The sequence below is a fragment of the Castor canadensis genome, chromosome 7, assembly GCF_047511655.1.
Source record: "Castor canadensis chromosome 7, mCasCan1.hap1v2, whole genome shotgun sequence".
Lineage (NCBI taxonomy): Eukaryota > Metazoa > Chordata > Mammalia > Rodentia > Castoridae > Castor > Castor canadensis.
Genome location: NC_133392.1, coordinates 29,439,678 through 29,462,866, shown reverse-complemented (window position 1 = coordinate 29,462,866; position 23,189 = coordinate 29,439,678). Strand labels below are relative to the sequence as shown.

Sequence of the window (23,189 nt, the reverse complement as noted above, 5' to 3'; positions counted from 1 at the left end):
CAGTGATGATCCCTACAGCCCCATCACCGACCCTGATCTCTATGAGTTCAGAATTATCCAACAGTACCCTGGACACGTCTGTTATGTATCTCAAACACCTAAGACAACATATTCAAAGCAGAGCTCATCTTTTTTTTTTCTTAAATCCGTTCCTTCTCTTCCCAATTAGACTGTAAACTCTAGGACAACAGGCTATATACTGGGATATGGCCATACCCTTGGAGCCTAGAAAAATGCCTGCCACATAGGAGTTAAATATCAGAAGGAGTGAATGGGCCCTTATATATAAGATGAATGCTATAAGAGACAAATAGCAAAGACCATGGGTCCCTTCTCTACTCTTGGTTGCTCAGGGAGAAACCACTCTGTGATTCTGGTATAAAAGATGGACCTAATGCTCTCACCCCTCATGTTAAACAACCTCATTTCAACATTCATAGGCAACACTACACAGACACTTTTCAACCATGGAAAAGCATTTGGATTTTATTTGAGAGTTCAAGTTTGTAAAAATGTAGATAAATACAAGCTGTTCTTATAGCTGGAAAACGGACATGCTTTTAACATAGAATTTTCATCCTAAAATGACTTTTCTTAAAAAAAAAACAAAACCCCAAACAATCCCAGCCTCTTGCTGCAGGCAGCTTCCATGGGAATGCACAAAAAAGAGGCAGAGAAACAGTCCCCATGGGAGACTGCAACAACTTCCTGTGCATATAAAGTGCCTTCCCTTTGCTTAGTCATCCAGAGTGAAGTCAAAGGGTTCAAAGTCTTTCCGGAAGCGTTGAGCCAGGATTTCCTCCTCTTCCTTGCTGATCTGACACTGCCTCCAGTCAGACTTGTCAGGAATATTAAGAATGGCTTCACTGGCCATTACCTCTCTACAGAAAAATCACAAAGAAGTCAAAATGGGGACTATTCGCCCCAACGCCATCCTCCCTCTGGTGCTCTTCAGGCAGAGCTTCCCACATCACCCTCAAAGAATGCAGATTTCTCTGACTTTGCTCATACTGTTCTCCTCCCCTGAGTGCCATCTCTGCCATATAGCTATTAAAATCATAGTCATTTTAAGTGATTAACTCAGGTCCTACCTCTTTCTGGACCCTTCACACCCCATTTACTTCCTCTATGGAACTACTTTATTGGTACTTAGGGAAGGAACATGACAGAGTAGAAAGAGGGCAGGCTCTGATTTCAGAAAGATCAGAGAATAGATTCCATTCCTAGCTCTGCCACTTGCTATCTATGACTTGACCAGATTACTTCATCTCAGAGTCTTGATTTCCTCACTTACAAATACAAGTAAGAGAACCTACCTTATAGGGTTTTGTGAAATACAGTACTAACACAATCAAAGCACCATACTAGGTATGATTACTACCTGGCTTAAACTGTAGTTTTGTCATTCCAATTAGGCCATGAGTTTGCTGAAGGCATAGTACAGAGTCACGTGTCATACCCATTATGACTTGAAATTCCTCTCCCTTTTCTTCTAGAGGGCTCACACTGACACAGGCACATCAACAGAAATTCAATGTGAAGAAAACAATTATTTTGGCTCTTTGGACTAAAGAATAACTGCACATACAAGTTGCTTCTGATTTCTATTTTTTCCTATTTATTTTTATTTTGATATATTAGAAATAATTCTATGCATCTATTTTGTTCATTTTCAACTTTGATGGTACAATAAATACAAGAGTTAGAAATAAATCATAGGAGTCCTCTAATAGTCAAAGGAACTGAACTCAAGTTCCAGCTTCTTGGGTAAATCTTGTGCCTACTTTTTTTTTTCAGTACTGGGGTTAGAACTCAGGACTTCATGCTTGCAGGCACTCTACCACTTGAGGAATCCCACCAGCCCAAGCCTACTTCTTTAAAATATAGTGACAATAGAATCACTTTTCTTATATAGCTGGAAAGAAGAAGTTTTCAAAGATTTTGTTAAACATAAAATGCTATTGACTGTTAATTAGTACTTTGAATGTTGAATAAAATGACTATCATCACAAAACCATGCAAAGGATTTCCACTTTGTGGATATTGGCAATCATATGCCGATGTCATCACTCTGCATGTCTCTATCTCTTGCTAAGACAAAAGATGTTTCAATAGATGTTTGAAACATATAACACACTTGTTCTCATTTATCAAGTATCTTTTTGAAGATGTAGATAACTACATTTGCTAGACTTATCCAAAGGGCAATCTCTTGGAGGCTTTCTAAATTAGTCTAGTTTCAAGGTTCAAGGCTCACTCAAAGGCCACTTCTAAGTTCAGGGAAAACACACACACACATAAAACCAGCTGCAAATCACACCCACCAGCATCAGATAGTCCATTCTGTAAAATTTCTATTTCCCCCACACTGTCTCTTGTCACAAGTTCATATCTTCAACTGTTGCCTGGTTTATCCTACTAATTTTGTCTTGTCTTGAAGTCATATTCTGTCTGATATGAGAAGCAGAAGTGAAGCCTCATATAGGCTTTTAGAACACTACAGAATAATGTGGTTAGACCTTACATTCTGGAGTCCCCAGATCTGGGTTTGCTACTTAACCTGTCTTAAGCCATGCTATCCCAACACATTTGCCACTAGCCAGTTATTTAAATTTAAATTCTAATTAATTAAAATTAAATAGAATTAAAAGTTCAGTCTCTCAGCCACCTTTTCAAGTGTCCAATAGCCACATGTAGCTAATGATCACTATACTGGACAGCACAGATGTATAGAGCATTTCCACCTTTGTGTAAAGCTGTGTTGGGCACTGCTCTAGAGCTTCATTCTCCACATTGGTAAATTGGGACAACAGTATTTACCTTACAGAGTTGTGAAGATTAAATAAGACAATGCATGTAAAGTTCTGCAAAGTGCCTGACCCACAGCATATGCTCAGTGGCAGCACTCTCCTCTCCCTGGCTGGAATGCCCTCATCCCAATCTTTGCTCTCTAAATCTATCTCTCATGTTCAACTTAGACCCTTCCAAGAAGCCCTACATCAAGTAGAAATGAACTCTTCCTTCTCTGAATTTCTGAAGTACACTGTTCCCCAAAACTGTCATGGTACTGTTCACATTCTGTATCACATGGCTGTCATATACGTAAATATCTGGCTCTCCCTAAGATTTAAGCTCCTCGGAGAAGGACTGTTTCCTACTTGGCTTTTTATCAATTGTCCAAGCAGCCCACCATTTTGTGAAAATACATTCAAAAAGAAGGAAAACATACAAACCTTCCAAACTGCAAAGGAAAATTCTTTTTAATTCTGTGGAAAAGCTTCTCTCCTGTGTCAAGTTCAACATAAAAATAGGCTGCTCCTGCCTGTGCAATCTAAAGTAAACAAAGTTGTATGAGGACATATAATAGTGCTTTGAAAAATCTAAAACCCTAGCTCACCTCCTGTAAGCTCTAATTTAGCAAAGAACTCTGTCTAGAAATTTAAGAAAAGAAAGTGTGTGAGAAACTATATTCCCTTGGGAATTTAAAAAACCCAGTATCCTCCCAATGGCACTCACCCTTCTAAGTTTCCACCTTAGGAAATGTCTAATTCCTTATTCTTTGTAGGAAAGCCCTAAGGCTTTGTTATAATGCTTTTTTTATCTCCAGTCTAATTAATATTCTTCTAATCAATATAGTTACAAATTGTCTAGTGCTCATTTAATACTTTTGGAATGCCTTAATAGTACCTCGGCCTCAACAAGTCTAAAACCAGACCTCCTCCCTGAAGACCTCCTCCCTGAATATCACCATCCCCTTCTGTTTCACCTGCTTGATGTCTGAGTGCTCTGGGATTTCCAACAGCTCTATCTGTTGTTCTTGTGCCTGGGTAATAAAGGCATCTTTAATGTCATCTGTAGCACAGCAGCTGAGTGGCACAGGAATGACCTGGGTTGGGGGAATAGGAGAACTTCTCTGTACAGGTCCCAGAAGGATTGTGTTTACAGAGTTCTGAGAAATAGCCAGTCCATCATAGGGGTGGAAAAATACCCCTCAGCACAGATTTTCCTCAAGCCAGACAGCCTCAGTCAGTCTGTCTGTAGGACTTAAACTTATGAGACAGCCTGTCACATGTGGGAGCCAATCTCAGGTGCAGGAAAAGCTCAAGAGAGACCACTCTGTCTTCAGGTCTTTGCCAGCTCCTACATAATGTATGTGGCAGAGTCAAGCCCATTTGAAAACTTAACAAATGTGCTGGAAAAGAACCACCACAACTACAGACAAATTATCTATAAATAATCACAAAATTTCTGTGCTGTTACCCCTATACTGGCTCTGAGACGATTTCCTACCTCTAAACCTTCACTCAGGCTGGGTAACCAAACAAAATATTGACTCCTTTCCAAATTCTTACCAAGTAAGGCCCATATCTTCCTTGGAAATTTCTCATTTACCCACTCCTGAAGAAGGCATTCATCATCCTGCTGTTCACTTTCAAGCACCATTAAGTCCAGGATTATCACCAGATTATCTTAGCCTTTCAAATGAATACTATTTATATATAACTATGAACATTCATATGAAATACTATAAATATTGAATTAAAACTAAATATTAAAGTTAGCAGAATTTAATATTTATTTACCAGTCTTAAAGTGACCATAACGCCCTCCAAGTTCCTGGCAGAGAACACCTACCTGCAACTGGAGGTGATGGCTCTTATAATTCCTCTCAAACAGAACACACTGTTTCCCTCGACTCTTAAAGAAGCATCTCAGCGTAGACTTATACTTCTCCACCTCTTCCACCACTTCTGCTGAAAGCTCTACCACTGATTGATAGTGTCCAATGGGCAGGATGAGGACATGGTCATCAGATAAGCCTCCTTTGGCCAGGGCGAGGTAGCACTGAAGGAGAAGCACACAGACAGCAGTTCTTGCATGTATGATTGTCCAGGGAGAAAAGCTACACACAGAGTGAACCCAAGGCATAGGAAAATGTGCTCAAGATGCTCTTAACATAAATACCCTACTTTAAAAAATCTGATTTTTCATGTTATAACAACAATATTCTCAAGTATCTTCTGAAGAATGAGATCAGATGTAACAAATTTCTATGCAAGTATCAAATGAACTGGGAGCAACCAAGTAGGCTCTTGACTTCAAACACCAGTGCTGAAAGAGACCAGAACAACAACCATTTGAGTTGTCCCTCCCAGGCTCCAAATTTAAAAAAAATTTTTCAGTTACTATCACCTTCCCTTCAACTCCAAAAATATACCACCTCTGATTTCCAAATGTCTACTTCCTGCCTCTTCAGTAACATCCAATCCCATATCTCACTTCCAAATGTACCCTGGGCTCACAAAAAAAGGCATCCAATGATTAGCATCCAATGTTCCTATAGCCTTAAGCTGCTAACTGAACTAAACAAAGTGAAAGGAAACATAAACCTAATGGGGTGGAAGGAGGAACCTCAAACTCATCCGAAGGTGCATTGCTGGTATTCAGCAATAGGTCAGTCTTTCATAGTAACTGAAAGTATTTCTGTGAAAACCAAAACATGCAGGACTATTCTACCCTTTGAAGGGAAGATACTGTGAGTGAGCAGAGAATGGACTTACAAATATCAACACAGGAAAATACAGGTAATTTAGGATAAAAAAATCCGAAGTATACTTTTTGTGTGATGGATTCAAAGTTAAGACTGAAATATAATGATTTATTTCTCCTCTACAATGAGAAAGGCAAATACAATGACAGGATATATACTGGAAACAAACTAAAGCATCATCATCCTTGATTTATTTGGCATAAAGAAATTCTACAAAATTAATTCTGCAGATGACTTATGTTCATTAAAACCTCAAAGTGGCTGGTGCAGTGGCTCAAGTGGTAGAGTGCCTGCCTAGCAAGCATGAAGCCCTGAGTTCAAACCCTGTTCCACCAAAAAAAAAAAAAAAAAAAAAAAAAAACCTCAAAGGAACTGGGCATGGTGGTACACAACTGTAATCACAGCTACTAGGGAGGTTGAGGCAGGAGGATCTCAAATTTGAAGATAGCCCAAGCAACACAGTGAGATCTCATCTCAAAAACAAAGGCTGGGCACAGTTGCTCACACTTGTAACCCCAGCTACTTGGGAGACTGAGATCAAAAGGAGTGCAGTTCAAGGCCAGCCTCAGCAAAAGTGGGGCAAGGTGGCATGCGCTTGTCCTGCATGGGAGGCATAAATAAGGAGGATCACAGTCTAGGCTGGCCTGAACAGAAAACATGAGATGCTACCTGAAATACACTAAAAAAAGAAGCAAAGAGAGATAGGGACATGGATCAAGTGGTAAAGTGGTAGAGTACCTGCCTAGCAAATGCAAGGCCCTGAGTTCAAACCCCAATATTGGCATCACCCCAAAAAACAAACCAAACAAATAAAAAAAACCTCATGATACTAAAACTACTTTTATTTTTACAATAACCATTTTTATTTGTATTCATTTTTAAAGGTTACTCTAGAAGCCAGAGTCTTAAAGCCTTTCACAAGGCCATTGCCATCAACATCTTTTGCAGTGTGACATGACTGTTAAAAGTCTACACTAAAGAGCTGCCTCTACCTCCCATGCAGTATTTGCAGTTCTTGGAAACAGTTTCATACCTTCACAATCTCCTCCCTCCCTTTCAAACTCTCACCCTCTAATCTGTTCTGTATTTGAATCATCTCTAATGCTGATTCTAAATAGGGCCTGTATAAATGTTTCTCCCTGAAGACAGACACATAGATTTTGCAATAGTTATTTTGCACTATTAGTAGACTTTTCCCTTTTTACATTTGTGGCTATAATCAAGATCATAGTTCTTCCTAGAGGAAGAAAGCCACAGCAAAAGCAGAGAAAGTTGGGGGGTAGAGGGGTGATTAAAGGAGATCAAGAGAAATGGTAGCAGGGAGGGACTCCCAAACCCTTTGCTAGACACTCCAAGGCCAATGGTTCTCGAGGGGCTTCTGCCAGAAAAAGGACAGTGCAGGTAAGTGTAGACTTGACTACCAGGTCTCCAGGTTAAAATGTTCACATGGCCAGTATTCTGCTTGGGTGTTGGGCTGGGCTACAAATAAGACCTGAGATGCCTTTTGCCCTTTTGGCCTCAGGTGTAGATGAGAAGTAAACAGGTTTCTCTGATCATCCCCCAGATCCATTTCCTGGGTGATAAAAGGTGAATGCCAAGGCCTCCCAAGGCCTAGAGCAGCACTAAACTAAGTAATCCACTCCAATCTACTCCGTCTCCATGGGGTCTTGAATTCATTGGGGCTTCCCAAACAGAAAGCATTATTTACAGTTTGTGTGAAAGAGAAAAACAGCATGAAGTAATCCAAAACAGAAGAAAAGGTCAAAAGATAATCTAAAAAGGGCATGCCTATAAAAGCAAGAGCTTTTCAAGTTTGCTTTACAAGTTCATACACAGGCTCCATGGCCCAGATGTGTATGTCACAGGTCTTGATCCCCTCGCCCCACAGCATCTCTAAGTCTACCAGTAATTAAGACACAAAAAATAAATGTGAAAGTCTGGGCCTCTTCAGCCTAAAGCAAAGTAGGAAATGAAACAGACTCTAGATAGTCTATAGGAGGCCACAAAAAAAGATTCCTCAAATTGTTAGGATAAGTTGGGGAAAATATCATCTTCACAAACAAAAATTAGAACAAATTAATGAAAAACAGATAAAAGCCACCTACGTGCAGAAGCACTACACATTAAAAAATGGTTTGGCTGGGTGCAGGTGACTCAAACCTGCAATCCTAGCTACTTGGGAGGCTGACATCAGGAGGATCACAATTCAAGGCCAGCCTCAGCAAACAGTTCATGAGACCCTCATTTCCAAAATAATCAGAGCAAAATGAACTGGAGGTGTGGTTCAATCAGGGGAGTACCTGCTTTGCAAGCATGAAGCCCTGAGTTCAAACTCCAGTCCCATAAAAAAAGAAAGAAAGAAAGAAAAAGAAATGGCTTGTAAATATTTTCCTCAGGAGCTTCAGATGACATTTGATTCTGGTCATGGAAGATAACCCTGAACCCATAACCCAAATTACGCTTTCTTCATTGAACAAGACAATGGTCTACTTGAAGCATGAAGGAATGGAGGTCAAAGAATAGTGTTATTTTATCCCTACTTGAGTCCTACCCAAAGAAAGGTATTATGAGAAAGGTGACACAAACTGACTTCCCTCTGAGACACACTGTTCACCAGGGCTTTCTCTAGCCTGAATAAAAGTCATCCAGGTCTATAATATGATTCAGAACTTTCCAGTCATGTGACTTTATAATCATCATCTTGGGGTTCCCAGGTACTTAGACCAGGTATGTGGATATGAGTATTCCTGTCATCACAAAGCTACATCCTCTACTACAAAATCAATTTATCACTTTACATCTTTGATATGATCATTCAATTTCTAATATTATGTAATTCTAGATAAAATTAATAAGCTCAAGTTTCTGAATCTGAAAGCATAGAAAGAATATCAACATTTTTAACCCAATATGGGTAATAAGCAACAGAAGACTCGCTTCTCAGAACAAAGAAAAATCTCCATTTTTAAATAGTGAGCAATTAGTAAAAACTCAATTCTCCCAAGAAATATACACTAAAAATACAAAGAGCTCAAGAAGCATACAAAAGCATCACCCTAGGAGATTCATACCTACTTGTGAGAAAGGGGAAGTGATCTTGTGAAACTGATTCTATAAAACTATAGGAGAATTGTTATAATCAAAGAGACAGACAATGGCTGGGAATAAAATTTAGTGGTAGGGTGCTTTCCCAGGGTGCACAAGGCCCTAGGTTCACATCCCAACACTGGAAAAAAAAAAAAAAAAAAAGACAGACATGTGGAAAAGCCCTCAGACATTGCTGGTAGGAATATAAAAGGATGTAGCCATTTTGGAAGTAAGTTTGGCAGTTTCTTAAAAAATTAAATATAAATTTACCATATTATCTAGCTATTCTATTCCTTGGTACCTATCCAAAAGAAATGAAAATATATGTCTACACTAAGATTTGCATGCAAATCTTACATAGCACCATTATTACTGATAGCCATAAAATGGAAACAACCTGAATGACCATGAAGTGATGAATAAATAGACTAAATGAGGTATATCCATACAAGGAAAACTATTTGACAATAAAAAGGAACAAAATACTGATACATGTTATAACATAGATGAACCTTAAAAATAAGCTAGTAAAAGAAGCCAGACACGAAAGACCATTATAGTATGATTCCAGTTACAAGAAATGTTCAAAACCCACAAACTTATAAAGACAGAAAGTAGACTAGTGGTTGCCTGGAGCTGAGGGTGGAAGGAGAGATTAACTGTAAATATGTATAAGAACTTTTACTGGAGTAATAGAAATGTTCTAAAACTATATTATGTGATAGTTGCATTATTCAATAAGCTTATTAAAAATCAGTGAATTGTACATTTAAAGCAGGTAAACTTTATATGTAGATCATGACTTAATAAAGTTAATTAAAAAACAAACAGATATCTTCTTCTTTGTAAAAGGTCTATGGAAGTTACTCACATGTGTGCCAATGTTGACCACCAAATGCTTTTCCACTTCAGGGCTGGCAAGACAAAACCAGCAGGATCCTGGTGGCTGAGCTTCATGCAGAAAAAAGCCAAGTGTTACTATAGCTCAAGCACAATAGCCTAAAATTACCCTGAAGAACTCTACCTTGTCTGATCTTTATATACTACAAAGACTGTACACAGCACTGCATGATAAGCTGGACTTGGGCTCTCTACTATGAACCCCTTCCCCACAGAAACATATTCAATGAAACTAAATGTCTACTATAAGAGTTTTGAATTTGTAACCAATTCACAGGTAGGTGATCCACAAATAGATTATCTTATACTGGCTATAACAGCATGAACCTGACAATAGGCTATAATGAGAGAATATTCAACTGGGGTGTTAGGCACTCCAGTTCTAGTCCCAGCTATGCCATTGGCTAGCTACATGACCATAGGTAATAGTTTACCTTCCTACGGTCAGATTCTTCATCTTTGAAATAAGAAGGTGGAGACAGAGGATCTCAATGAAATAACCTGAAAGTCTCTCCTCCCAGTTTGATTATTCTATTTATGTTAAGGCCCTACATCACTTTGGTACACTCTTTACTTTGTTGTGTTTCACAAAGACAAAGGGAAGGAGTTTTCTCCATAGTTCTTACAGGAAGAGCCTCAGACAGCCTCAAAGTCTGGCCATTTTTATATTATTTTATTTTCAGCTTTATTCCTAATGACTGTACAATTTTCCTTTATTAGAGGGTGCTCTCTTAGCAATACCACTTCTGTTTTCTTTTACTATACTCAAGTTTGAACACAGTACCTCCCACTTGCTAAGTAGGCACTCTACTCCTTCAGCCACGTCTCCAGCCAGCAATGCTGCTTTACAAACAAACCCAAAATAACAGTTATTGTTCATGTAGGAGACCGCTGGAACCATGGTACTTACGAGGCTTGCGAGCATGCTTTGGGTAAGGAGGTTTGCCATCTCTGCCGGTGGATGAACGCTTCCTTCCCTGCTTTTCATTTAAGTCAAAGAAGAATTGACAAGCTGATTCTTCCTAGAATGGCCAAAGGGAGAGTAGTATAGTCTTCAATTAATTTTTAGACAAGTAGCCAACCATTCATACACAAAGGAACATTCCTGCCATGTCATATCTATGTTTCCTCTCCAGCTTTCTTGCCCATTCTAGGGAAAAAACAAAAACTTCCCAGTCCTGATGCCTGGACTCTCAGTTGCACATGTCAACACACTTATCAAAGCTACTACCAAATTCATCGCTTTGGAAAAACAAGTTAAAATACAAAACAGAGCAATAGGGGCATGGGATAGTGCAACAATTTTACAGGTCAAACAAGTCTAATTCAACTTTAGTTAAAGAGAAAGAAAGAGTCATTAGGAACAAAAGCAAAAAGAGGAGACCAAAAACTGTTTTTGACAAGACAGAAAAGTCTGAGAAATCAAACCATGCATCCTAGTAAGGAAACTTGATATTCCTTTAGTGGGGGGAAAATTAATTTCAGAAAAGATTGCTATTAAGAAAAATTCTTCAGAATGAATCTTATTTCTCTATTAATAATTATTACAAAATCATAAATTACATGATCCTGGATCTTTGCCAGAAAAGCTAAGAATAATTAACTTCAGACAAGGAAAAACATGAAATTATAACCTCAACATATGATTGGAGTTTAGACAGAAAAAGACTTGACTGTTTAACCCAAATTACAATAAAAAACACTGAACTTAGTTGAAATCTACTAAGACTTTCTAAGTACTATTAGATTCACCAAGGGAGTAAGTAGTTTGATTCTAAGGATTAAATTTGTTTTATGTACTAAATTATAACCAGGAAAAGTACACCCTACCCAGAAACTACCACCCCTCAGTCAGAATGCACCTCAGGGGCAGGAATTTGCTTTTCTGTGGTTGATTCCTTTCCAAATCTTCTGTAAGGATTTTCAGTGGCATCTGGAGGCTGTTTTGCCAGTTCTGCTGCATCCATTAGTTTCATGGGAACAATACTGAATGCATAAAGATACTTTAGAGAAAAAGAACAGAGCATTAGGGAAATACTGCTTATCCCAATGTAATCAACCTATTTTACTGTGAAGATCTCACAGAAAGCATCTGAAATTGAAAAAAATTTAAAGCCTAGATGTGGCTCAAAGAATACATAACAGTAAGTCAAACGCCAATTCAGTAGCCTCTGCAGGAGCTAACAAGAGCTCACAAAGCAATGAGCAGCAACTCAAAGCCCGAGCCCTTACACAAAGCAGGGTCCTCACTCAGATAAGGGTATAGTGACAACTATCACTGTAAGGCCAAGGGACTTTCTCCATAGTAGTTGAAGACAAATTGCTTCTGTCTCTGAGTCTTTGTCTTTGTAAACTTTGTCAACAGAATTATGGCACTGTCATTTTCTTCTTAATGAAAACTACAATTGGATAGCTTGGGGGTTTTCTTCTCTGATAACATACAAATTCTGGTGTAGATGTTGATAAAATTTTCTTAGGGACTAGTAGCAAAGAAGTGAATATTCATATAAATATCTAGAACTTTGGACTAATGGTGCAGACACTGGAAACTTTAGGTAAAATATGAATAGATGCTTAACCTCACTATGATCAGGGAAATGTAACTAATGTAGTAATGATATACATCTTCTATCTACCAGATTGGCAAAAACTTTAATAAAACTTTAACAACACTCAGTGAGAACATGGAGAGGGAGAAAAAACATAGTGATGGTAGGGGTATAGATTGGAACAAAATGCTTGCCAAATTTAAAAATGTGCACACCATTTGACTGAAAATACTGTAAGTACTACTCAGGCAACTTAAAAATTACAAATCTAAACCTACTAAGAAAGAATTCTGCTTAAAATGTTAAGATATGGAGAAAACAAAATATGTATTTTCTGATCTTTTGTATGTATATTGTCTATGGCATGTTATAAAGGTATAGTCTTCAGATTATTGAGTCAGGTTATTTTGCCTATTTTCCCATGACTGATTATTCTGATTTTAGCAGTTTCCATCCATGATAGTTTGTTTTTGGTCTTGGGAAAACAGAAAAGCTTTCAGGGAAGTGATTTAAAAAACCTCAAAACCTACTTTTTGGGCATATTTTCTTTTATTACCTGCACTGTTTTCCCATACGAACTATAACTAATAACTAATAATTCCCAAAGTCAAGGAAGGCTTAGGTAAATTCTTGGGAGGATTTTATTATTCCAGCTAAATGAAGTTGCTAAAAGCAGCAAACAAGAATACCATCCAAGGGCAAACTCACAAATACCTATAGAGACAACCATATGTATGAAAGGAAAGGAACACCATTCACTTGACACTTTGCCTTTATTTGGCTACACCTATTTTCATAAACCTTTCCTTAAAATCTTCCACAAATAACACAAGGAAACCTGACCTTTCATTACCTTAACTTTACAAAGGAGTCACCGAAGCTGCTAGACATCGAAGTTGGTGGGAAGGAAAAATCTGAATGCTAAACTAGGCAAAAAAAAACATTTATCAAGCAGACAATGAATATTAACTTACCACCAAATACTCAAATCTTTACCTTTTTCTTTTCTGGATTTCCAACATTTGCCAGAGCTATGAACCGGGTGGCATGTTGTGCATTTTCTTGCAGAACAATGTGGTTTCTAGAACATATTTGAGAGATACCACCTTACTTTGATTTACAATTGTGAAATATGTAGACTCCATGGAGCCATAAAAAGAGCAAAGGTCTTGAATCTACCACCACAAATCATCTGATCTCAGCAAAGTTACCTATCTATCTAATAGGACTTATATATTCATCTAGTAGAGTATAATCCCTACCTCATAGAGTTGTTACAAAGTCATGGAATCATGCCTCTGAAAAGCACCAAAATTTCAATCTTTGGTTCTGAAAGAGTTGTAAAATTGGCAAAGTATTGACAATTGATAAGCTAGGTGATGGCAATATGAGAGTTCATTTTACTATTCTCTCTTCTTTTGGGTAATAAAATACCAAAATAGTGAAAACTAAAAAGAAATATATTCTAGTGGAAAAAAACATGTCTCAAATACTGATACATAGTATAATTTAATTTTTCTAGGAAAAAATATAAAAAATATCTGAGAATCTATACATTATAGAAAACATAATATACACTTTAACTCAAGTATTTGTTCACCCTTTCCTGTGTTCTCTTAAGGTTGACACAATGCCTTAAGAGGCTAACACAAAAGGGTAAGGAAAATCTCCATAAAACCCAGAAAAGAGCTTTAAAACTCCTCTCTAGATCTATCTGCAGTCATAGCTTAAAAAAAAAAAAAAAAAATCAAGCACTTGTTAAGCTTTTCTATATTTTAAAAGTATTCTACACTAATCATTTATAATTAAATGGAAAAAAGCTAAACTAAAAAAAGAAAAAGGAAAGAATTGATGTTTATTGATGTTTCTGATTCTCAAACTGACATATTTCCAAATATGAGAGCTGAGTTTTCAAGACTATACAAAGCACTGGCTTGGCCTAATGAAAACGGGACTTAATGAGCTACAAAGAACCACACGATTATACAGTGTTGTTACCTCAGATCCTCAAACTTTTATGGGTCTTTTTTAGTCCAATTCTTTTTATTTCAAAGGATTGAAACTATTTGAACAAACTCCAAGATGAGTGACTTGAGAGTCACCAAAAGAAATATGGCGAAAAATGAACAAGGTAAGTTTATAGAGAATATCCAATGTAAATTCCTCAAAAAACCAAAAAGAATGAAATGCTACTTGCCGATATGGAAGCCTCTCATAGTATGACTTTTCCAAAGCAGCAAAATGATATCTTGGTTTCAATCCTGTGGCAAGACTGGAGACCAAAGCAGAACCACATTTTTTGGTATCCACTTCTCCCTAGTAAACAGAAACTTGGTCATCCACAAAGACCCAGGAATTAACAAGAAATGCAAAGAAATAAGAAAACACTTTGAAATGTTCAGATTTGTAGAGATACAAATGTGGACAGCAGGATTCACACAGTGAATACTTTTATATTTATGGCAATCAGAGAAAAATCAAACTCATAACAATACTGGACAATTGTGATTGCAGAATAGAAACCATTATTGGAAGCCAATGGTTACAATGTAGGTTAATTTCTTAAAAGTAACATCCAAATCAGAGATTATTAAAATCTTTTTTGGAAAGTTACGTGTCTCTCTGGAGCTGCCTACCCAAACTGTGTGTCTACAATGTGCTTAATAGTGCACCTATATATCTGACAGTGGAGATAGTCATAGTCAATGCAAAAAAAAAACAAAATGCAAAGCCTATACTATTGAACATTGACCCTGATAAAAGTCAGCCTTCAGATCCTCTAGGGTCCATAAAATATTCAGGGACCTCATAACACAAATATAATCCTTTATTTTATTTCAGTCAAGCAATAGTGGTGTGTGGAAGGGCACAGCCACACCCTTATTTAAAAAAACCTTGCAAAGAAAGTTTGTCATGTTAGGCTTATTACCAGAATGTCCCTAGTTTCAATTAACAGCCAATTATGGAATCTCTCATCTGTAATATTATTTACTATAAGAGAAGGTATGAGCTGAAGATAAATTACCAGGTTTATTTTCCACAGTGTAACAGGATTTCCTTTTGTCTTTGTGCTTTTTTCCTTCTGGTTTCTGCTTAAGGGACAGGGAATTTGCCTTGAAATTAGTTGTAGTATCATAGGGATTGTTTCTTCTCTATAAATATCTTTCATGTATAAATCCTTATAAACTTTCACTAATGCTCCCCTCTCCTGCACAATGAAGAGGCTTATTTTCTCAACCTTCCTTGCAGTAGATGTCTTTCTCCTTCCATTATTACATTAGTAGCCCTTCTTTGGCTCTTCCCTACCTTTGCTGTTTCTTTGTGCTGCAACTAGTACTGCCTGTTGTATTCTCGGTTTAGAGTAACCATTGGTTGGTAAAAAGAGAAATGAGCTTTGTCCTTTTTTCTTTCAACATTTTCCCTGACAGTGCCTGGTATGCATTGGCATGTTTTGGTGACAGACACTTGGTGCTGAAATTGGCAGGGCTCTCTGGATCATCACTGATAATTCTGAATTCATTCATGGGGTTTTGTCTCCAATTAATGAATTCTTAATTTTTCTCCACTGAGGTTCAGCTGATGCTTTCTGACATCACACATAACCATTTCAAGATCTTCCTTAAGCTGGTGTCCACTCATGATAACTGTCACTACTGGTATACATCCTCCCCAAGATTACTTATAAACACATTAAGGTCAAATGCAATGATCAGCTCCAGCACATCTCAGTATTAAATTGTTCCTAACAGATAAACACAAAGTTTTCAACACCCTGGTTCAGATCACTAAACTCAATCCCACAATGATTTAATTTTTTAAAATATTTTGATAGCCAAAAAGCAATAATTTGGAATGGAAGGGAGAAAATACAACTGCTAATACTAAAAATCTCTTCACTAAAAATTAGTGAACCCTCAAAACATATTAAGAGGAGGCTTGAGAGAAGTACTTGAAGGAGAGAATGTAAAGAACCATTCATTTATAATTAAGATTTCAGCACTCTTATCTGTGAATCACATTTTTATGAGATTAACTTTTGTTCTGGCCAGTTGATACAGGTTTTAGAATCCTGAAAACTTTCACAAAACATTCCTAGTGAATGGTATTATGAGTTAAAATATTTAAAACAAAGAGAACAAAATTAAAATATTAAAAAGCTCAACTTTAGTCACTACAATTTGCTTTTAGAAATTCCAAGAAGCACTACTCACAGAAGAATTCCCAAAGTTCCCCACACACTTGGGCCATGGGGATGTAAGCAAGATATCAATGCCCTTAAACCGGGATGTTGAACACAGCATTGCTCTCAGGGAAGACACATCCTTGGGACTAAAACTGTAACCTGGAGCAGGTTCACTTAAGGACTCTGTCCCACTGAGGTACACAATCTGCAGCCCTGAGCTTCCAGTGAAGATGCCTTTACGACCTGGGTTCAAAGAAAAAGGGACAGGTTTTAGTCAAAACTGCAGAAAAAACGCCATCAATATGGCAATACATCTTTCTCCCTATGTCTTGACACTACTTTATTTCTTCCATTCTACATGCTTGAAGGAATGTAACCTCTCCTGTAGCCCCACCCTGGCTGCTAGGCATCCATGTTGCCTGGCTCCAATAGTAGGCCTGTTCAGTAAGTTTGAGGAGCCCTTATGTGGAGGCCACTGGTACTCACGGGCCAATCTGTTTACACCAAGTACCTTTCAAATATTATTCATAAAAGTTAGGAAGTGATAATTTAGATGAAAGCTTTCTGCCTTTTAAAGAAGACTCTACATAGACTAAAAAAAAAAATCCTAGATATCTGGAAATGGTAAGAGGTAATGAGAAGAAAAAGTAATTGAAGTTCTAAGAAAACCTGAGTCTACAAAAGATGTACTCTTCAGGAAAACTAAAAGTAAACAAAGATATTTGGAAAGAGCAACTGTTTGTGAAAACTAGAGATTCCATTCCTATCTAAAGTTATACTCCCAGTTTGTGGCCTTGATTCCATTTCTTTTATTCCTTTCTGCTGCTTCCCAGACCTTGTTCCATTACTGTTTACCTCCTTTTTCATCTATGAGTTTATTCTCAACTGGCTCTTTGTTTTGAGAAGAAGAACATGCTCAATCTTCCATTTACAAATGAATGTACACACAGGAACTTCCTCTTCTTCAATTTCAAATTTCTGAAGAGTAGTTCATGTTCTCTAAGTGATTTAACTCTTAGTTCCTTAGCCCACTGAAATCTAGTTTCCCTCTCCTACCATTCTTTTAAAGCTCACCAAACACTATAACTGCCAGTGGTGAACAAACGTAACAATATCTTAACAGTCTTCTAAGCATTTTCACCTCCCTTTGCCTAGACTCTTGATGAAGTACCCCCTCTACCAAGGTACTGTTATCTACCTACTTCCCCCCTCGCTTTATTTCTTCCTTAACAGCTTGATCTTCTTCTTAGCTTTATTTTTCATCTTTACAGAACCAACTCCCCAAAGCCTATACTATTGAACATTGACCCTGATAAGATACTCTAGAAAGAACTATCACTTCCAACTATGTTGGGTGTTCTGCCAGCACTTCAAGGTCACTATCACATATTTATCATCAAGATGACTGCTTGCAGACTGAGGCTATAGCTCCATAGTAGAGCACTGGCCTACCATGTGCAAAGCCCTGGTTCATCCTCAGCAAAAGAGTGAGAAAGAGAGGGACAGAAAGACAAAGATAGAAACAGAAAGAAAAATCACTGTTTGCTTCCACTGGATCTCAAAAAATTTATTTCACAGAAATAAACCAAGTATCTTATACTATTCATCTGATAAAGTGATTGTCAAATATCTACAGTAGTATTCTTAATATAAACCTAAAAACCACACTGATAATTGCCCTAAGTCAGTCCCTTGTTAAACCTACAATCAAAGGATTTCAAAATGTAACCGCAAGTGCAGGGGCTATAGATGTAGCTCAGTGTAGAACACATGCTTAGAACATGTGAAGTCCTGGATTTAATTTCCAATATACCAGAAAAAAAAAAAAATCCCTCGATGTTTTGTTTGTTTAACGGAGTCCCATATGGTTAGAGCAAGATGAGATTGCTTACATGACGGCCACAGCCAGACACAGAGATGAACTAAGGTGGGGAGGTTGAAGGCGGGCAAAGGTCAAGATGGACTACCATGGGAAGAGAAAAGGGCATTTACAACAAAGAAAATACAGACACTGCCTGGGGAAATGAAACAGTAAAGAGGAACTGTGAAGAGCAGTGGAACCATTTTAGAAAATAAATGACTTGAATGCTCCAAGAAGCAGTAAACTGATAGCAAATGGGCAGGGGATGGGGACAGGAGAGGAGCGGGGACACAAAAGGAAAACTTGACAGTGCTTTTTTAATAGAAGAACCACTAAAAGCAATACAGAGGGTTGTGGAGGGAACACTTTAACCTGGAATTGATAATGGACAAAGGGACTAAAAAACTCAATGATGAACAGCAAAAATTTGCCAAACCTTAGAATGAAACGTAGAGCTAAACTAGTTAGGAGCCTAGCTAACAAGTAAGCTATATATATCCAGTAAGGCCACATAGATGGAATTTCCTTTACTTAAATGTAATTTATCTCTCTAGCAGGCTGAAGGAATATGTATTGGGTTATGGGAACACAGGGAGATTGAGGGGAAGTAGGGGAGATAACAAAGGAAAAACACCATTGTCTAAGGGCATAATCACAGACTTTGGGAAAGAATATCCTCCCTGTCCTGTTTCCTCCTCCCCCTACCCATCCCCACTCTCTCAGGCAGTAATGGCAGAAGAATCCAATCAAAAATTTTCCTGGGAAATGAATTCCTGAAAACATTTTATGATGTTTACTACAAATAAAAAATATCAACTTACCCAGATAAGTAATGTTTTCAGCTAATTCACACCCATCAGCATCTTGGAAATATTTCACTGTTTCCTGGTTGTTGGCACCAAGCACGTATGTCTGAATAGGGGCTAGTGAAGGAACAGACATGATACCATATAGTTACCAGATACTCTTTGGCCCTTGAGAAATGCTTCCCCATAGGAAAAATACTCACAGCACATGTCAAGAGTCTCTGCATTCCTCCCATAGCAATCCTAAATGTGGAACATGCTTGCTACTAAGGATATCCTATACCCAACCTTGGGGCTTGACTATTAAATGAAGTCACTAAGGCAATGAAGTGACATCCTTAAGAGGATGGTCAATATACAATGACGAAAACACAGACCCTAAAGAACTTAATTAAAAAAAACACTAAAACTGGAAAAAGGAAGATACACTTGATTGTACTTATCCAGTTCCTGCCAATCTAAATTAGCATTATTTCTCTGGAATGACATTGAATCAAATTCAAACTGTGAACATGTATATTGTGTATATGCATTCTTTCCAGCTCAATACAGAACTTAAGAGGGGAAATGCTTTGTTATTTTTTCTTTAGTTGGTTTTGTTTTTTTGAGACAAGTTTTCACTATGTAGCCCAGATTCTCCTGCCTCAAACTCCCTAGTGCTGGATTACAGGTATGCACCACCATGCCTGGCAAAAGGGAAATTCTTAAATAACAAGTATGTGAAAAACAACCCCACAAGAACTTCAGCCCTTCAAATTTTGTTAGAAATCATACATTAAAAAAATTTCTATACCTTTCTTGATGCCAGTCTTGTACTCCTCCCATTCAGCATCTGGGGTGGAGCCAAAGAAATTTCCTACACACAACAGCAGCTAAAATGAGTTTTTTAAACAGACATATGAGATTGAAAAATATTAAACATTACATTATTGATAGTAACATGCAGTTAATAATCCTATTTCATAGTTTCAAACCAGGTTTTTTTCCTTCCTTCATTTACAGAATTTCAATGCACAACTCTTTAGGAACAATGTAATAGCTAACTCATTCTATGAATTACTAAATTTTGGCTCACTAGTTGTCAAATTCAAGTTGGGGAAGGGAAAGAGGAAGTCAGGGAAATGAGCTTTAATTTTTTTTTTTTTTTTTCTTTTTTGCTGTCCTGGGGTTTGAATTCAGGGCTTTGTGCTTGCTAGGTAAGTGCTCTACCACTTGAGCCACTCCTCCAGCAACAGGAAATGAACTTTAAAAAGAAGTCATAATCCTAGTGCTCCTCAAATATTCCCAGTCCCACTGTGCCACTCCATGGCTCTCTTTAACATCCTTGTCTTTCCTGATGATAAACTTTTAAAGATCCCTCTGTGAAATATGAAATTTAAAATATTAGATACCCTCAGAAACACAGGGCATAAAACCCATATTTCCTGCCTGTTGTTTTTACTCATTAAAAAGGTTTCCTTCCCCCTATCACTCCATAGCTACTAAGTTCTCATGTTCACAAAAGAACTCAATCTAACAAAAATGGAAAGTCTGTGTTCAATCAAGAAGTCAACAAGGGAGCCCAAAGTTTAATATGTTTGACTACAATAGTAAAATTAAATTTAGTAAAAAGGAACATCTTACATCAAAATTTCCACTTTTCTTCTGAATTGCTCGAACTCTACTGAATAAAACATCGAACTTTCCTTCAACATCTCCACAAGCCAAGCTGCAAACAAGAGATAAAAATGGTAATACAGGAACCACAAATGGGTTTTCCAGGTTTGGCATATGTGCTAGTCTTCTGAATTGGATAGGTATGTAATCCAGACTCTTTGCAGTTACCTGTGACGTTCAGAGCACGTAAACTCTTGCTGACCACCAGGCAGCCCCACCTAATGATCTGGCCAACAGCCTCCAGCTCACCATACTTAAAATTTAGCTTTTCATTCTCTCCAAAGCTGAGTCAGCTTCCTCTCATAAGTTTTGTAAATGAGTTTATCACCAACTTGATCACAAGAGTAAAAAAATCCTCCATCTAGTCACTAAGATCCATCAAGCCCTTCTTTCAAACTTTCTGTCCTTTTTATTTCTACTGCCTTTAACCGCCTTTAACATATAGGGCTTTAGTCATTCATTCAATAAATATATATTGAACACCTACACTATACAAAGTGTAATATGCTAAAAACATGCTGGAAGTTTAACGGGAAGAAAACTGAGTTAAAGCCTCAAACACTTTATAAAGAGGGAAGACATTCTAATGGCTATAAATTCATACTGTCAGGGCTATTAAAGGAGGTTAAGAGTGTTATGGGGGAGGAGGTAGGAAATGCCAAGAGCTTAGGTTGGTAAGATAGAATAGCCCCAAGTTGTGAAATGCCTTGTATCATTTCTGAGTTTCTAAATTCTAATTTATATAGTTTTTCCACTTCTTATATAATTTTTAATATCTTTTGACTCAAAATATTATAGTTCCTATTGTTCTGTCAGTATGTCTTTCTAATGCTTTTCTACTGTCCATATCACTGAACATTTTCAACTAGGGCAGTGATATGATCTTATTTGCTTTACAGTGATTCTTTTACTAACAATGCAAGATGGTCTGGAGAACAAATGACTATAAGCAAAAATATAAACAAGAAGGGCAATGACTAATGGAGATGGGGAAGTGAAAAAACAGATTTAAATACAAATTGGAGTGGGGAAGTAAGATGGGAAATGAGGGAGAAGTGGGAATGGAGGATACCTGCAAGGCTGAGTAACAGAGTTCTATGATTCCACAGAGGCAGAATCAGAGAGTAGTATAATTTACCTGGTATTGGACACAAAGTAGACAATATGCTTATTATTTCCTCTAATGCCTCCTTCCTATTCATCCAGCATAAAGCCATCATTTTAATGTTCCTTCCTCAAAAAACATTTTCTTCACTACTTATAGAAACAGATTTCCAGAGGCCCTAAGCTGTCAATCCAGTGCTTTCTCTAAGTTTTCCTACCTAAAATCTCCCAAAACTCTGCATTCGATCACTCTGCCATTCTCTAGGATAGTTCTCTCTCATAATAGTCCCACTCTACACATCCTGTGTGTAACTTTTCCCGTCCATCAAGGCCAAGCACATCTTTGAAGCTTTGTCGATGAACTCAGAAAGTCATTCCCTTCTTAAAAATCTCAGAAAAGCATATAACTTAGAACACGCTTCATGATTACTATTAAGTATTTTCTTAATTTTATCATCTAGGAAGCTTTCTGGTTGCTGTTAGTTACCAATTTCTGATGCTCCCACAGGCTTCTGACATCACTCTTCCTAATCCTAGATGTCCTCAACTTTGGCCCTGATTTGTTCCCCACACAGCAGCCAGAATCATTCCCCAAAACGTAAATTTGATCACGTCAAGTCGTTCTTAAACGTTTCAATGACTTCTCAAGATTAAAGACAAAAATATTTACCAGGGCTGAATCCTCACTTCCTCCATGAAGTGTTCCCTGATTCCTTCCATTAAAGTATCACTTTATACAACCTCCTGAACTGAGAACCTTTTCCTCCTGACATTGACCAGTTTGTAATTTTGCATTTATCTGTATTCTTTGGTAAGTGCTTCTTCTTCAAGACTATAGGCTCCATTAGGCAACCACTCCGTCTATGTCATGCCTAGTACCCTGCGTGGCACACGGCACACTTTTCTAATGAATGAATGAATGCAGTCCTTTCTTTACCATCGCAAGGCCCCTCCTCTGCTCCACAAAAGTGGGCGGGCATCTATCTATCTGTCCATCTAATCTGGACTGCCATGCTAATCAGTGCGCCGAAGGTCTAGAAGTACTTGGTTAATAAATAAGTGGGGTGAAGGGAGAGACCAGGGTGAGATGGTGTGTCATAGGCCAGGACCGCCTAAAATGGAGAGGCCTGACTCCGGGGTTTCCGCTTCTCCCCGACCGTGTCACCCCGAGAGACCCCTCTCCCAGGCCGACCCGGGTCAGGCCAGAGCTCCCCAGCAGCCCCGCGACCCTCCGCCTAGTCCTTCTCTGTGCGGGTCAGGACAAAGACCCCTGCGCGTCCCGACACCTGCACACGCGCGCGCACCCGCACGCGCTCGGTACTCGGGGTCACTCACAGGCGCAGCGGTTTCTGAGCCATTCCTCCCGGCAAACCTAGGCTGGGCGACCACCTGAAATTGGAACTACGAACGCGCGCTCCAGGGGGACAAAAACGCCACTACACTACGGTGAGACGTCAGCAGACCGCAGCCAACCAAAGCTCAGCTACCTACG

At 38.1% G+C, this 23,189-nt stretch overlaps 1 protein-coding gene and 2 non-coding genes across 4 annotated transcripts; 1 reads left to right on the top strand and 2 right to left on the bottom strand.

The window, feature by feature from the left end:
- Positions 1-445: 445 nt before the first annotated feature.
- Positions 446-23,158, bottom strand: Cwf19l1 (CWF19 like cell cycle control factor 1). Of its 2 annotated transcripts, none has more exons than XM_020156316.2 (14): positions 23,033-23,095; positions 20,561-20,645; positions 19,731-19,793; positions 18,953-19,054; positions 16,299-16,513; positions 14,285-14,403; positions 13,084-13,168; positions 11,401-11,541; positions 10,449-10,560; positions 9,510-9,589; positions 4,636-4,845; positions 3,767-3,886; positions 3,234-3,331; positions 446-881 (listed from the first exon to the last, which is right to left on the bottom strand). In XM_020156316.2, the coding sequence occupies exons 5-14, from the start codon at positions 16,386-16,388 to the stop codon at positions 737-739; spliced, it is 1,200 nt and encodes a 399-aa protein (XP_020011905.1). In that variant the 5' UTR covers positions 16,389-16,513; positions 18,953-19,054; positions 19,731-19,793; positions 20,561-20,645; positions 23,033-23,095; the 3' UTR covers positions 446-736. The 2 variants fall into 2 exon arrangements, with proteins under 2 accessions (XP_020011905.1, XP_020011904.1); XM_020156315.2 differs by having other exon boundaries at positions 447-881; positions 19,731-19,809; positions 23,033-23,158.
- Positions 4,068-4,214, bottom strand: LOC141425379 (small nucleolar RNA SNORA12). The gene has a single exon (XR_012450430.1). It is a non-coding gene; the product is annotated as a small nucleolar RNA SNORA12 (small nucleolar RNA).
- Positions 13,696-13,815, top strand: LOC141425377 (small nucleolar RNA SNORA26). Its single transcript, XR_012450428.1, has one exon. It is a non-coding gene; the product is annotated as a small nucleolar RNA SNORA26 (small nucleolar RNA).
- Positions 23,159-23,189: the final 31 nt, after the last annotated feature.